Raw genomic sequence first — 16,719 nt, forward strand, 5'->3', positions numbered from 1 at the left:
CCTGACAGAAAACGATTGCTACCTGTTTGCTGTACCAAAAACTGTTCGAACTATTATTGTGTATGTGTTGGCTATTGGAGGTGGAAAGCTTTGGCCACTTCACGATTAAGGGGCTACGATTCGATTAAAAACGATTATTGATGCATCTTTAATTTATGTATATCGATGCAGTTTTACATTTCTTTAGGTGTTATTAAATAGGCGTTTAACATTTGCAACTTTAAAAAAAACAATTCATTTGGAATAAGAAACCGTCAAATCATTTCCCACATGTAATTGATCTCTTAGTGAGGTGGCTTGCTGCAGTCAGCCAATTTCAGAACTGTCTGCATTATTTTATTAACAATAAATACATTAATTTATCGATTATTGACGTTTACTAATCGATTCTATAGTTGTGTACGTACGTATTGCGATGCATCTAAAAATAGATTATTTCCCCCACTGCTATCGGCTATATATCATTACCTAATCGAGAAACACATGACCGGTTTAATTTTGTGTAACACGAGGCCGCAACCTTTCCACTCTAATGATTTCAGAGAATCACTGGGTGTAGATTACATCAATTAACTGTTATTCGGATGCTCAATCAAATTGTCCGGGAAAATTATTGTTTCCTGTCTTAACCAGCATTTGGCACGGTGACGGCTTCCTCCCACCTCCAAAGACATGCACCTGGGGATAGGTTGATTGGCAACACTAAATTGGCCTTAGTGTGTGAATGTGAGTGTGAATGTTGTCTGTCTATCTGTGTTGGCCCTGCGATGAGGTGGCGACTTGTCCAGGGTGTACCCCGCCTTCCGCCCGATTGTAGCTGAGATAGGCGTCAGCGCCCCCCGCGACCCCAAAAGGGAATAAGCGGTAGAAAATGGATGGATGGAAAAGTTATGTGCGTGCCAGCATCCTGGCCAACAAAGACTTTAGTGTGTATTAGTTGTCAGGCAGCACTATTTAGTGGATTACATTTCTAGGTGGCATGTACAACATAACTGGAAACTTTTAACATGTTTTTTGTTAGTGTTTTGAGTGGATAGGGAGATGCTGATTGTGCAGCATGAGAAACTGGGGGGAGGGCCTATTTCAATGTTCTAACATGCTTACTTTGCGCTCTGTCCATTATTAGGTTTATCTGTACAAACCAACGAGACGTAATAAAAATGCCTGTGATAATGCTCCATTTAACATTTTCAGAACAATACAATATTTCTAAGTACCGGTACTAGTCATGTACAACTGGATGGATAGATAGTCAGCGGGATTTTTTTAATCTCAACTGCCCAGAGTATCAGGCACCTGTTAGAGCCAAGGTGTTTTATTTTATTTTAATTCTCCCCCCCCCTCAACCCCTAAGTAATTTCAGGTTAGCATTAAAATTTTTAGCAACAGCATTGACCTGTTGAACTCTGCCGTAAACCGGTTTTACAGATGCCATGTCTGCTGTGCAATAAGTGTGTGTTGTGTCTACAAATGGGGGGATGTTACATAGAGGATACTTGGTTGAAGGTTGGTGTTTATTTTAAATGGAACACCATTCATTTTGGCACGTCAACTATTAGAGAAGAGGCCACTATTTGAGATAATATATCTAAAAATACTATCATAAAATAGTAAATTACCTATATTCAACTGTAGTAACCAAAATACATCATTAACAAATAAGACTTCTCTGACATTGATGTCATATTGAGCATGATCATCTTCTGAAGACAAAACTTTTCATAAACAAATTTATATTTAAAGTAATTAGGTTGTGCTTGTGTATAAACAATATTAATGATGACAACAGTAAATATCTTAACAGTTAGTTTTAAATCAATAATTTTGAACAACTATGGTTTATAACCATAAAGTACTTAGATGAGCTCTGACGGACCGGCGCTAGCTTAAATGTTGACATGAAAACAAGAAACATTAACATCTTTTTTCGTTAACAAATGACATACCCCATTCTAAATGTATATACGCACAAGGCTGTCTGAGCAAATAAGATATTAAATTGTGCACATTGAACCTCCAAACTGTGTTCTCTTAGAACAGGGTGATCATTCTATACTCGAAAGAAATGACATCGACGTATTTACAGTGCCTTCCAGGACCACTGAAAAGACTAGTACATCATACTGCCTGCCAGAACACTCTAATCAGTGAAGCATAAGAAACACAAAACATACAAAATAGTGGGATTTATAACATGGATTTTAGTCATAAATCCATCAATGTAAATTCAAAGCCTTATAATGTTTAACATTCTCCTAAAATCTCATGAAAGGTCTTGAATAGATTAAGACCTTTCAAAATCACATTAACTTTACTTGTTTTAAAACATGCTTAAACTTCAGTCTTGCTTTTAATTGTTTTGATTTTTGAGGACACTATAAAATAACTACAAAACTGGAACAAAGTAGGCTTGATTGCTGTCGACCACAACTTAAACAAGTTAAAAAACTTATTCGGGTGTTACCATTTAGTGGTCAATTTTACGGAATATGTACTGTGCTGTGCAATCTTCTAATAAAAGTTTCAATCAATCAAACATCCTGTGCTGACTCGTTCAGAATCTATCGTGCACCATCAGCTAGCATGTAGTGCGTGTGCAGCAGTGTGTTGTAACAGCTCCTCAGAGCAGCGAAGAAAACTTAACGAAACATAGATGGCATTAGAAGGAAAATGAGTTAAGACCTTTGTTAGATCGGAATCTGGGAGCTCCCCCTGGTGTTGTGGTTATGGCGGTCATTTACTTTAAGGAAGTAGTTTGACATGTACGTCGGTATCAGGGAGGTGTAGCGGATTTTATAAACTAGGCTCAGTGCAAGTAGTTTTACTCAGATAACAGTATTTACCGAGCAATGGGAGAGACACGCTTAAAAGCCAATCACTTAACAGTATCAACTACCGAGTGTTACACCTTTACCGGTGTTTGGTTCCCAGTCCCAGACCGTAATCAAGGAGCGCAGAGGAGATGTAACATCCTTGACCAATGTTTTCGTCGGGCGTAACACCCTTCAATGGGTCTGCTGATCTCTGCTTTCGGGTCGAATTGCAAGGCCGCTGACTGGTGACAATTTGGTCGCTTTATTTTTATTTTTGCTGAACACAACCGGAAAGCATTAGCCAGTCACCAATACTGCTGCACGTGAATTCTACCGCTTGCCCGATTCTGTCTTCCACTTTCTCACTGATGTCACTTACCCAATAGTACACTGCCATTCTTAAAGGAACACACACACCTACGCTGCTCTCATAACACTGGTGTGGTTGCGCCGTCTTTCTGTCTTACAGTGGATTCACTGCACGGAGTGAGAAGAGAAACTGTAATATCTTGATATATCAACTCAATAACAGAAACTTGTCTTTAGTTTTTGTTGGTTTTAATGCAAGCGTGCGGTAACATCCAGACACTTCCAATGTGTCAGTTTATTGAATAGCTTTCCAAACTAGTCTGTGTAGTGTTCAATAGCTTATACATTACCGCCAACTAGTGTCTCAAATCTGCATCTACCTTCAAATTTACTTTCATTATTTTATTACTACCGCGCTCGTCTTCTCCAATGATAAATAGCACTCTTGGTAAGTTGGATATCGGTTTACTGTAAGTTAAGTTAAAAAAGTATCAATAATTATCGATATCGATTAATATAAAAAAACGTATGTCTTGATATAGTTTTCGGCCAAATCGCCCAACCCTAAGTTAAACGATTTATGGCTCCAGAACAATCAATTTAATGCATGTTTGAAGTCGGTGGATGGATACGTATAAAGTGTTTAGGACTTTAATTTGGAGCCATAGAGAAGGGAAGCCTTTGTAAAGATTGCGGTGAAAGTGAATGAAATGATAGAATAGAGTTTTATTGTCATTATTGCAGTGAACAGGTTCAAAGAACAACAAAATTGGAGCAGATCACCTAAGGTGCATATACAATTTGGTAATATAAATAGTAAAAACAGATAGAAAATAAGAGATGTATCTATATATATGTATATATATCCACACACATGCATATATGCATACATATGAATATATATACATATACACATATAACATTATTGCACATTATAGTCCAAAAAAATAAGAAATAAAAAGACATGGCACATGGGGACATGATTGACACATTGTACTCACTCAGTGCCAGTAATGCTACTATGGCTCTTGGGTAAAAGCTGTTTTTTAGTCTATTTGTGCCAGCTTTTAGCACCCTATAGTGTCTGCCCCAGGGTAGCAGTTCTAGGTGGTAGTGCCTGGGGTGGAATGGGTCTTTCAGGATGCTCTGTGCTTTCCTGAGACAGCGGTAGCTGTACAGGTCAGCCAGGGAGGGGAGGGGGCATCCGATGATCTTTTGGGCGGTCTTTATGCCCCTCTGGAGCGCTGTTCTCTCTGCGGCCCTCCAGCTGCTGAACCACACGCAGATGCAGTAGGTCAGGATGCTCTCAATGGAGGACCGGTAGAAGGACACCAGCAGTTCCTGAGAGAGGTGATTGTTCCTGAGTATTCTCAGGAAGTGCAGTCTCTGGTGTGCCTTCTTGATGGTAGCTGTGGTGTTGGTGTTCCAGGATAGGTCGTCGGCCAGGTGGACTCCCAGGAAGCGGAAGTCGGAGACCCTCTCCACGCAGTCACCCCTATTGATCAGGGGGAGGATGTCCGTTTTATTCCTCCTGAAGTCTATGACCTGCTCCTAGATAATTTAAAAGTAAGAAATTCCGGATTAGTGTCTGTCAAAAGATGCTGACACGCCAAAAACACTTGCACAACTACGCAAAGTTCAACTTAACTCCACATTGCCGAAGGATATCAATATGAGATATTTACTTGTGAAATAATGTTATTATCAACAGTAAGCACATGCTAATTTCTCTGTGCTAGTAGTTTACCCCCAGCAGTAAAACTATAAAAAAACAATTGTAATATATTATTTATGTTATGTATTCGAATATTTTCAGTTCAGCTTGTCCTGCTTATTAATCTTTTCTCCAAGTTTATACAGCAATTGACATTAAAAGCTATAAAGGTTCTGTTTATTGGTTACCCAGTTTATGGTAGGGTGAGGAAAGCAAGGGAGATTTGCAAATGTGAATATTATCCACATTATTCTCATCCAAATTCCTTTTGAGGCTTGCAAGCTATAATCACCTTCTTTCCATCCATCTTCTTCCGCTTATCCGAGGTCGGGTCGCGGGGGCAACAGCTTAAGCAGGGAAACCCAGACTTCCCTCTTCCCAGCCACTTCGTCTAGCTCTTCCCGGGGGATCCCAAGGCGTTCCCAGGCCAACCTGGAGACATAGTCTTCCCAACGTGTCCTGGGTCTTCCCCGTGGCCTCCTACCGGTTGGATGTGCCCTAAACACCTCCCTAGGGAGGCGTTCGGGTGGCATCCTGACCAGATGCCCGAACCACCTCATCTGGCTCCTCTCGATGTGAAGGAGTAGTGGCTTTACTTTGAGTTCCTCCCGGATGGCAGCGCTTCTCACCCTATTTTTAAGGGAGAGCCCCGCCACACGGCGGAGGAAACTCATTTCGGTCGCTTGTACCCGTGATCTTATCCTTTCGGTCATGACCCAAAGCTCATGACCATAGGTGAGGATGGGAACGTAGATCGACCGGTAAATAAAATGCTTTGCCTTCTTGCTCAGCTCCTTCTTTCCATCCATCTTCTTCCGCTCATCCGAGGTCGGGTCGCGGGGGCAACAGCTTAAGCAGGGAAACCCAGACTTCCGTCTTCCCAGCCACTTCGTCTAGCTCTTCCCGGGGGATCCCAAGGCGTTCCCAGGCCAGCCTGGAGACATAGTCTTCCCAACGTGTCCTGGGTCTTCCCCGTGGCCTCCTACCGGTTGGATGTGCCCTAAACACCTCCCTAGGGAGGCGTTCGGGTGGCATCCTGACCAAATGCCCGAACCACCTCATCTGGCTCCTTTCGATGTGAAGGAGTAGTGGCTTTACTTTGAGTTCCTCCCGGATGGCAGAGCTTCTCACCCTATCTTTAAGGGAGAGCCCTGTCACACGGTGGAGGAAACTCATTTCGGTCGCTTGTACCTGTGATCTTATCCTTTCGGTCATGACCCAAAGCTCATGACCATAGGTGAGGATGGGAACGTAGATCGACCGGTAAATAAAATGCTCTGCCTTCCTGCTCAGCTCCTTCTTCACCACAACGGATCGGTACAACGTCCGCATTACTGAAGACGCCGCATCGATCCGCCTGTCGATCTCACAATCCACTCTTCCCTCACTCGTGAACAAGACTCCTAGGTACTTGAACTCCTCCACTTGGGGCAGGGTCTCTCCCCCAACCCGGAGATGGCATCACACCCTTTTCCGGGCGAGAACCATGGACTCGGACTTGGAGGTGCTGATTCTCATTCCGGTCGCTGCACACTCTGCTGCGAACCGATCCAGTGAGAGCTAACGATCCCGGTCAGATGAAGCCATCAGGACCACATCATTTGCAAAAAGCAGAGACCTAATCCTGCTGTCACCAAATCGGAACCCCTCAACGCCTTGACTGCGCCTAGAAATCTTTTCTTTCTTTTCTTTTATTTTCTTAGTTTATTTCGAACATGACATACATACAACATTATACATCATTTAAATTCATCATTTTGCAATACACAATACATCATGTCCGAAAAGGAGTAGGAAGAAGCAGAGCTTATTTAATCCTATCCCTTTTCCACTTCAGAGAGCCCACAATATATACATTCATTCACTGACCTTCTTTACAGCAAAATATCAAAATAGCAAAAGGACATCTATGAGTGATTAACACAGCAGTTTTCTAACATGTACTTAATTATTTCAGTCATTATTAACATACTAAGATGAAGAATATCTTATTTTCAATAAGTTTGAAAGTGTTTCTCATAATACTTCTTCTTTGTACTTTGTAAGCACTATTAATTTAAACATCCTCTTAAACTGGCTCATATCAGTACAATGTTTAACTTCTTTACTTAATCCATTCCATAATTTAATTCCACATACTGATATGCTAAAAGTTTTAAGTGTTGTACGGGCATACAAATGTTTTAAGTTAGATTTTCCTCTAAGGTTATATTTCTCCTCTTTAGTTGAGAAGAATTGTAGTACATTCTTTGGTAGCACGTTATAATTTACTTTGTACATCAGTTTAGCTGTTTGCAATTTTATCAAGTCATCGAGCTTTAATATTTTTCACTCAATAAATAAAGGGTTTGTATGTTCTCTATATCCAACATTGTGTATTATTTTAATCGATCTTTTTTGTAACACAGTTAACGAATGTAGCGCACATTTGTAGTTTTCCCCATATTTCTGCACAATAACTCAGATAAGGTAACACTAGCGAGCAGTAGAGAATATAAAGTGATTTTTGGCCCAGGACGTATTTTGCTTTATTCATTATTGAAATATTTTTTGCCACCTTATGTTGTATGTTTTGTATATGAGATTTCCAGTTCATTTTATCATCTATTAATACTCCCAAAAATCGGGTTTCTTTTACCCTTTCGATATCTATTCCATCAATTTGTATTCGTGTCTTATGCTCTTTTCTACTGTTACCAAATAGCATTATTTTAGTTTTACTGAGAGTCAAGAATACCCTGTTTTTATCAAACCATTTTTTTAATTTATTAATTTCTTCCGTTATTATTTGTATTCTCTTCTGTTTGTTCTCTCCTGAACAGAAAGCAGTTGTGTCGTCTGCAAATAAAACTAACTTCAAGTCTTTTGTAACTTTGCAAATATCGTTTATATGAAGATTGAACAATCTTGGTCCCAGTATTGATCCCTGGGGTACACCACAAGATATATCGTGTTGAACTATTTTCACCCATCTTCACATATTGCTTCCTGTTGGTTAAATAACTTCTTATCCAGCTCAAGACCAAACCTCTGATGCCATAACGTTCTAGTTTTTTAATTAAAATATCATGATTAATTGTGTCAAGTGCTTTTGTTAAATCCATGAATACTGCGGCTGCACATTCCTTACCGTCTATTGCATTGGTAATTTCCTCTGTTATTTTGATTAAGCTATTGAAGTTGAGATATTTGCTCTAAATCCAAATTGGTTCTCCGCGAGCATCCCACTTTTATTGATAAATGTATCTAATCTACTATTGAATTGTTTTTCTATGATTTTGGAGAGTTGTGGAAGCAATGAAACTGGTCTGTAGTTAGTGAACTGGTGTGTGTCTCCCTTCTTATGAATTGGTACAACTTTTGCAATTTTCATTTTGTCAGGGAATTTGCCGGTTAAAAATGATACATTACTAATATATGTAAGAGGTTCTGAAATATCTTGTATAACGTTTTTTATTCTTACCATATCTATTCCATGACAGTCAGTTGAGGTCTTAGATTTGCAATTATTTACAATTTTGATTACTTCTTCTTTTGTCACCTTCTTTAAAAACATGGAATTGGGATTTCTATCTATGAGCTCACTCAAATCCTCAACTGACCCATCATCTGCTTTTGGAATTCTTTGTTCCAGATTTTTTCCGACATTAACAAAGTAGTCATTAAAACGTTCAACTATTTGATTCATATTGTCAGTTTTTGTTTTCCCATCTAGAAAGTACTGGGGGTAATCTTTCTTAGCACCATTTTTAATGATGCTATTTAGGATGCCCCATGTCGCTCTCATATTGTTTCTATTCCTGTTTAATAATTGACTGTAGTATTCCTTCTTAGATGCCCGTAATATACCAATTAGCTTGTTTTTATATTTCTTATACTTGTTTTCTGCCTCGATGGATCTCTGTGTTATAAATATTCGATATAAAGTATTTTTTTTGTGACATGCATTTCTCAATCCTTTTGTCATCCATGGTTGGTTGTTTTTCTTTTTCTTCTTACTGAGTTCTTTCCAAGGACAATGTTTATCATAGAGTGTTACAAAGGTGTTGAAAAATTTCCCATATGCATCATCTACATCATCTTCAAAGTATACATTGTCCCAAGTTTGTCTCCCCAAATCCTCTTTGAAGGAATTTATTCTTTCCTCTGTGCATAGTCTTTGAAATGTCTTTTTGTCGATGTTTTTCTTCTTGTAATTCCCATCATAAACAGTAAAAACTGGCAGATGGTCACTGATGTCGGTTGTTAACAGTCCACTTATTGTATTATTATCAAAGACATTAGTGAAAATATTATCAATGAGTGTAGCACTGTGACTTGCAATTCTGGATGGCCTTGTGATTTGGGGATACAAACTCATACTGTACATTGTGTTTATAAAATCGTTAATGGACTTTTGCTTGTTGGGGTTCAAGAGATCTATATTGAAATCTCCACATAGAAAAGGTACTTTTTGGCTGATTGTACTAAAAGTTCCCTTAATCCAGTCTTCAAATCCTTCAATACTTGAATTGGGTGTTCTATATATACAACTGATCAATATATTTCTCCTTCTTTCATGACATACCTCAATGGTTATACACTCTAAAACATTGTCAATAGCGAGTGACATGTTTTTTACCACCTTGTAATGGAAGTCCTTCATCACATACACTGCAACTCCACCTCCATTCTTATTTGATCTATTAATATAATTGAGTTCATATCTTTCTAATTCAAAGTCCATTCCTTTTTTTGTGTTCATCCATGTTTCTGATACAGCAATAATTTTGAAAGGTTCTACAAATCGTTCCAAAAATGATTTCATATTGTTAAAATTTGCGTACAAGCTTCTGCAGTTAATATGAATAATTGACAGTTTGTTTCTGGAAATAATGTTGGTGTTGAATTGCACTCCTGTATAATATAAACAATTGTTGTCCACGTGAGAAAAAAATGAGTGTCGGGATCTACAGCACTGTCCAATTCTGTCTCCTTATGATCAATGCTGGAAAAGGTTATGAATTCTCTTTCTGATTGATTATTGTTTGTTTGTGTCATGATTGTGATCAATTTATTTATTGTTATTGTTTGTGTCATGATTGTGATCAATTTATTTATCGTTATTGATATTTATCGAGCTCCACTATTTTCCTTATGAGTATTACTCTTGCTTCTTTTGGTGTTCCATTGAGTTTAATAAATATCTTGCAGTTTGCAGTCCATGTTTGTTGTATTTTGCCTTGTTTCCTTAAACTACGTGCTTTTCTGGCTATGTCTGCGTTTTTCTTTGTTAAATGTTCATTTATGTACACATCTGTTCCCCTTAACTTCTTCCCTTGTTTTAGTAATGCAATTTTGTGTTTCCTATTGACAAACCTCATTATTATTGCTGATGCTTTTCCGTCCTTTTTCCTATGGAGTGGGTGGCAAGCTTCTACATTTGCAATATCCACTGTTATACCCTTGGACTCCAAAAATGTTGCTAGCTGACTTTCGGTGGACATGTCCAAATTTCCATGCTCCTCTCCATCGTCGGCGGCCACCGCCCGAGCATACGAACGGGGCCTAACATTAAACCCGGTCAGAACAACATCATTCATTCGAGTGTATTGTTCTAGTTCGTCCACTCTGTCTGTTAATTGTTCTATCTGTAAGTTTTTTGCTTCATTCTCAACTCGTAGAGTTTTTACCTCCTCCACCAGTTGCATGATTGTCTGCTGATATTGTTTGATGGCTGAAACTTCTGTTGTCAAAAATTCGAGAGATCTTCTTATCTCCTCACTTTCATCCGTAGAGAGCACTTTCTTTGGCCCCATGTTGCCCACGGCTGCTGCCTAGTCCGGGCAGATGTCGTCTGGCAAGCGTAAGGTGGTGGTACCGCTGCCTCTGGTCGCCAGCGGGGCTTCGCCGTCCGGGCCTCTCCGGTAGCTCCTATCGCTCGTCACAGCCGGGTCCTCGCCCGCTCACAGCGCCGCTGCCACAGGTCGCTAGTGGGGCTTCGCCGTCCGGGCCTCTCCGGTTGCTCCTGGCACTCGTCACAGCCGTGTCCTCGTCCGCTCACAGCGCCGCTGCCGCTGGCCGCTATCGGGTTTCGCCGTCCAGGCCTCTCCGGTAGCTCCTGGCGCTCGTCACAGCCGGGTCCTCGTCCCCTCACAGCGCCGCTGCCGCTGGCCGCTATCGGGTTTCGCCGTCCGGGCCTCTCCGGTAGCTCCTGGCGCTCGTCACAGCCGGGTCCTCGTCCGCTCACAGGCACCAACGCCGGAGGCTCCCTGTCCATAAAAGTTATGAACAGAATCAGTGACAAAGGAAAGCCTTGGCGGAGTCCAACCCTCACTGGAAATGTGTTTGACTTACTGCCGGCAATGCGGACCAAGCTCTGGCACTGATCGTACAGGGAGCGCACCGCCACAATAAGACAGTCCGATACCCCATACTCTCTGAGCACTCCCCACAGGACTTCCCGAGGGACACGGTCGAATGCCTTCTCCAAGTCCACAAAGCACATGTAGACTGGTTGGGCAAACTCCCATGCACCCTCAAGAACCCTGCCGAGAGTATAGAGCTGGTCCACAGTTCAATGACCAGGACGAAAACCACACTGTTCCTCCTGAATCCGAGGTTCAACTATCCGGCGTAGCCTCGTCTCCAGTACACCTGAATAAACCTTACCGGGAAGGTTGAGGAGTGTGATCCCAGGATAGTTGGAACACACCCTCCGTTCCCCCTTCTTAAAGAGAGGAACCACCACCCCGGTCTGCCAATCCAGAGGTACCGGCCCCGATGTCCACGGGATGCTGCAGAGTCTTGTCAACGAAGACAGACCCACAGCATCCAGAGCCTTAAGGAACTCCGGGCGGATCTAATCCACCCCTGGGGCCTTGCCACCGAGAAGCTTTTTAACTACCTCAGCGACCTCAGCCCCAGATATAGGAGAGTCCACCACAGATTCCCCAGACACTGCTTCCTCATAGGAAGACATGTTAGTGGGATTTAGGAGGTCTTCGAAGTATTCCTTCCACCTATCCACAACATCCGCAGTTAAAGTCAGCAGAACACCATCCGCACCATACACGGTGTTGATAGTGCACTGCTTCACCTTCCTGAGGCGGCGGACGGTGGTCCAGAATCGCTTCGAAGCCGTCCGGAAGTCGTTTTCCATGGCTTCCCAAAACTCATCTCATGTCCGAGTTTTTGTCTCCGCGACAGCTGACGCTCCACACCGCTTGGCCTGTCGGTACCTGTCCACTGCCTCCAGAGTCCTATGAGCCAAAAGGACCCGGTAGGACTCCTTCTTCAGCTTGACGGCATCCCTCACCGCTGGTGTCCACCAAGGGGTTTTAGGATTGCCGCCCCGACAGGCACCAACAACCTTGCGGCCACAGCTCCGATCAGCCGCCTCAACAATAGAGGTGCGGAACATGGTCTACTCGGACTCAATGTCCAGCACCTCCCTCGTGACATGTTCAAAGTTCTTCCGGAGGTGGGAATTGAAACTTTCTCTGACAGGAGACTCTGCCAGACGTTCCCAGCAGACCCTCTAAATGCGTTTGGGCCTGCCAGGTCTGTCCGGCATCCTCCCCCACCATCGCAGCCAACTCACCACCAGGTGGTGATCGGTAGAAAGCTCCGCCCCTCTCTTCACCCGAGTGTACAAAACATAAGGCCGCAAATCTGATGACACAACTACAAGGTCGATCATGGAACTGCGGCCTAGGGTGTCCTGGTGCCAAGTGCACATATGGACACCCTTATGTTTGAACATGGTGTTTGTTATGGACAAACTGTGACGAGCACAAAAGTCCAATAACAAAACACCACTCGGGTTCAGATCTGGCCGGCCATTCTTCCCAATCACGCCTCTCCAGGTTTCACTGTCGTTGCCAACATGAGCGTTGAAGTCCCCCAAAAGGACAAGGGAATCACCCGGGGGAGCACTTTCTAGTACTCCCTTGAGTGTACCCAAAAAGCGTGGGTACTCTGAACTGCTGTTTGGTGCGTAAGCACAAACAACAGTCAGGACCCGTGCCCCCACCCGAAGGCGAAAGGGAGGCTACCCTTTCAGCCACCGGGTTGAACTCCAACGTGCAGGCTTTGAGCTGGGGGGCAACAATAATTGCCACCCCAGCCCGTCGCCTCTCACTCCCGGCAACGCCAGATTGTAAGAGGGTCCAGTACCTCTCGAGAGAAGTGGTTCCAGAGCCCTTGCTGTGCGTCAAAGTGAGTCCGACTATATCCAGCCGGAACTTCTCGACTTCGCGCACTAGTTCAGGCCCTTTCACCCCCAGTGAGGTGACGTTCCACGTCCCAAGAGTTAGATTCTGTAGCCGAGGATCGGACCGCCAAGTGCCCTGCCTTCGGCTGCCGCCCAGCTCACATTGCACCCGACCTCTATGGCCCCTGCTATGGGTGGTGAGCCCATTGGAGGGGTGCGGGTTGTGCCCGGCCGGGCCCTATGGGAACAGGCGCGGCTCACAGGCGCTCGCCATCGTGCCTCACCTCCGAGCCAGGCTCCAGAGGGGCGCCCCGGTGACTCGCGTCCGGGCGAGGAAAACCTGTGTCCATGCTTTGTCTTCTTCATAAAGGTCTTCGAATCACCATTTTTCTTTTTAGACAATTGCTGTCTGCTCTCTCTGTTTTGACACCTTTGTGCAGATACAATAATAGTTCTGTAGATGTTTTTATCTGTTTGCTGAATTCTAACAGCTGTAAAAACACTGCAAAAGTTAATCATTTAACTTGAGCAGTCCCTTTTAAAGACAATATATTGTTGTACTTTCCTCTAACATTGCTGGCATTCTGGTTGTTGCTTGAAACACTTGATAAGAAGCTCATTGCACCTTTTGCAAGAAACAGTAAAATGGCAAATCTAAAAAAAATATTTTTTAATTTGTTTACTATAAAGAAGCTTCTGGTGTATTTAGTTAGTTTCACTATTTTGTTTTCCAATGTGAAAGAGCAGTGAATGAAATCATTTACTTACCATTAATTCTGGCCCTATGATTTTCCTTGATGTGTTTGATCGTTTTTTTTTGTGTGTAAGAATGTGAAATGGTATTAAATAGTTTTTTTAATAAGGTCTTGAACATTTTTTTAAAGTCTTAAATTTCACTTGTTGAAACCTGTAGAGACCCTGTAATAGTGGCCTTGTTTATTTTAGTTATTTAAAAAAAGTTTTTTTTAAGATTTTAGAATGTGTAGAAGTACTTATTGAGCATATTCAACAATACCGCAATAATTACATGATAATTTTGGTCACAATACCACGGTTTCAAATTTTCATATTGTTGCGCCCCTAATGTGTACGGATGGTTGTTTTTCATATGGTGTACTTTTAATTGACAAAGTCAGGGGTGTAAATCTTTGGATACCCGATCCGATTTTGGGTCACTATTCGATTCAGAATCGATTCTAAATTCAAAACAATTTTATTTGATGTATTCTTTGTTATAATAACTATCATAAAACAATTTATTACAGCTTAGAAAAGCTCCTTATGGTTGTATGCAGTTGGCCTAAACATGTCGTTTTAAAAATTATCGTTTTGTTTTTTTAAGAATTGCGGTTCAAATGTAAATATTTTTTTTCTTGTGCACCCCGAAATGATATAATAGATAAATTTACATTTGATTAGTTTCATAGTTTTCTAGAAACATTCATTTAATGTTTGTATGCCTTCTTCTACCCTTCACTCAGATGCCTGGCTCCTCAGCTCAGGTTATGAAGAAGACCATTGGACACCGGGGAGTTGAGACCACCACCGGAGAGACCACCTACAAAAAGGTTTGCGCTTGCTTTCGTGGGTCGTAACACTGTTATTGACACTGGTTGATTGACACCAGCAACAGTATAGCTGTAAATTATCATTTGTTCCATTTGGTAACAAGTATCTTCCTCTCTATGTTCTGTAGACAACATCCTCTGCTCTAAAAGGTGCCATTCAGTTGGGCATCACTCACACGGTCGGCAGTTTGAGCCAAAAGGCGGAGAGAGATGTGCTCATGCAGGATTTTGTGGTTGTTGAAAGTATTTTCTTCCCCAGGTTGGTAGCTGAGCTGATGTTGTTTTCTTATTACAGCGTAACCCGCTCATGTCAACAACCTTTTTATATCAAACATCAAGTCAACTGTTTTTCTTAGTACTGAAAATGTGCCCGCTTAAAGGGGAAATACACTTTTGTTTTTTGAGTTCAGCCTATAATTCACAATCTTTATGAGAGACAAGAACACGTATGTATTTTAAATGTATTCTAACTCGTAAATAAACGTAAATAAGAATATTTTTACAATGGGAACTATGATATCATTGCGTGTATTGTGTTTATTCCAACCATAAAACATAATAAATAACCATCCTAAAAGCGCCAGCAATACTCCATTTACATTTCGTGACCTGAATATTAACCAAGTATTAGCGATATTTTTATTATAATCGCTAACATTAGGAACCTACATACATTAAGTGACAGATTGATCACAGATTGATCCTTATGCTGCTGTATTTACAGCATCAGCTTGTAATCTGATTTCTTGCTTCAGAACTTGTGAAAGTTTAGTCTCAATTATAAATCATACCTCTCACCTTAATAGTAAAATGATATAGACATAAACTGAGAAGTTGGTAATATTTGAGGGAGATGGCGAGAAAGACTAGCGAGAGACTATGGTTTGGACCCTCCCCTTTTTTTTTTAACCCTTTGCGAGGATTATGAGTCATTTTTCATCTAAATGGGAATAAATCAAGATCCTAACAGTCGGAATCCCACTGAGAGCCGACATTGTTCAGTAAGGCCTGCGGGCTGTAGTTTGCCCAACCCTGGGTTAGGGCTAAGGTTAAGGTTTTCATTGGATATTAGTACAACCCCTTCCACCCCTTTAAAGAGGACGGGCAAATTGTGCCCTTGTATAGTTAGGAGATGCCTCATTAAGCAGGAAAAATTAATCTGGTTTTAGTCAAGTTTCGCTGAGACCACTGACGTTAAGATTGTTGTCTCTAATATCCTCATTAACAAAACGTTTTGGGAGATTTTTAAAATGCTCATATTATATGTAACGGGCTGTTTTGAGATTTTTTTTTTTATGGTATCCGTAGTACTGAAATTAAAATGTTTATTTTGTGCAATGCCCCTTAAATCATTTCGATCCCATCTAGGAATTGATATGATGGGGATCTTAAAATGATTTGCTTAGTGCTGCGATAGCGTTAACATGTCATAATCCACCTCAGTAGAAAGCATGTTCTTCTTTGGCACAGTCACTACAAATAAAAAGGGTGAGTTACGTATTATTCTACGAGAAATGCTACGTGTGCAGGAATTTTCCAGCCTGACGCTGGTTAGTTGTAGTTTAACTGACTCCTCACCCGGACTAACAGACACTATAATTGCCTGTGTCTGAGCTTGCTTTAGTGTAGTTAGTCAAGGGTGACTCAAACAGTAATCTATATTTCTGTAAAGAGTGATGGCGACTTCCCAGTTATGGTGAAGGCCGGCCCTCCTCAGCAAGCCCAGTTTTCCCCAGAAAGAGGGCAAATTATCAACAAACGTTAGTCCCTGTTCTCTACAAAAACTAGCAAGCCACTTGTTAAGCAAGACTAATCTGCTGTACCTCCCATTATTGCCTCTCGCAGGCAGTGGGCCAGAGACAAGCACTCGATGCCGAGACATCTTTCCAGCGAGATTACAAGTCCAAGCTATGTTCCTCTTTGTAATTTCTGATTGTCAACCTAGTGTCATTGGAGCCGACATGTATAACTACAGAGTGTTTGCGTAGCTAGTGGTGCGATTAACCTGTCGTACATGTTTACTAATCAAATCAAATCAACTTTATTTATATAGAACATTTAAAATTTACCTCAGGGGTAGCCAAAGTGCTGTACAATGGGCATGTTAAAAACGAGAACCGA

General features: G+C 41.6%; 1 protein-coding gene across 2 annotated transcripts in view; it reads left to right on the forward strand.

Annotated features, from left to right (window-relative positions):
* Positions 1-16,719, forward strand: part of LOC133539781 (phosphatidylinositol 4-phosphate 5-kinase type-1 alpha-like) — a 90,308-nt gene that overhangs the window by 35,609 nt on the left and 37,980 nt on the right. For both annotated transcript variants that reach the window (XM_061881948.1, XM_061881947.1), the window contains 2 exons: positions 14,512-14,598; positions 14,727-14,857. In XM_061881948.1, the coding sequence (XP_061737932.1) occupies positions 14,512-14,598; positions 14,727-14,857 (218 nt within the window). The remainder of the gene's footprint in view (positions 1-14,511; positions 14,599-14,726; positions 14,858-16,719) is intronic.

This window comes from Nerophis ophidion, linkage group LG21, assembly GCF_033978795.1.
Source record: "Nerophis ophidion isolate RoL-2023_Sa linkage group LG21, RoL_Noph_v1.0, whole genome shotgun sequence".
NCBI lineage: Eukaryota > Metazoa > Chordata > Actinopteri > Syngnathiformes > Syngnathidae > Nerophis > Nerophis ophidion.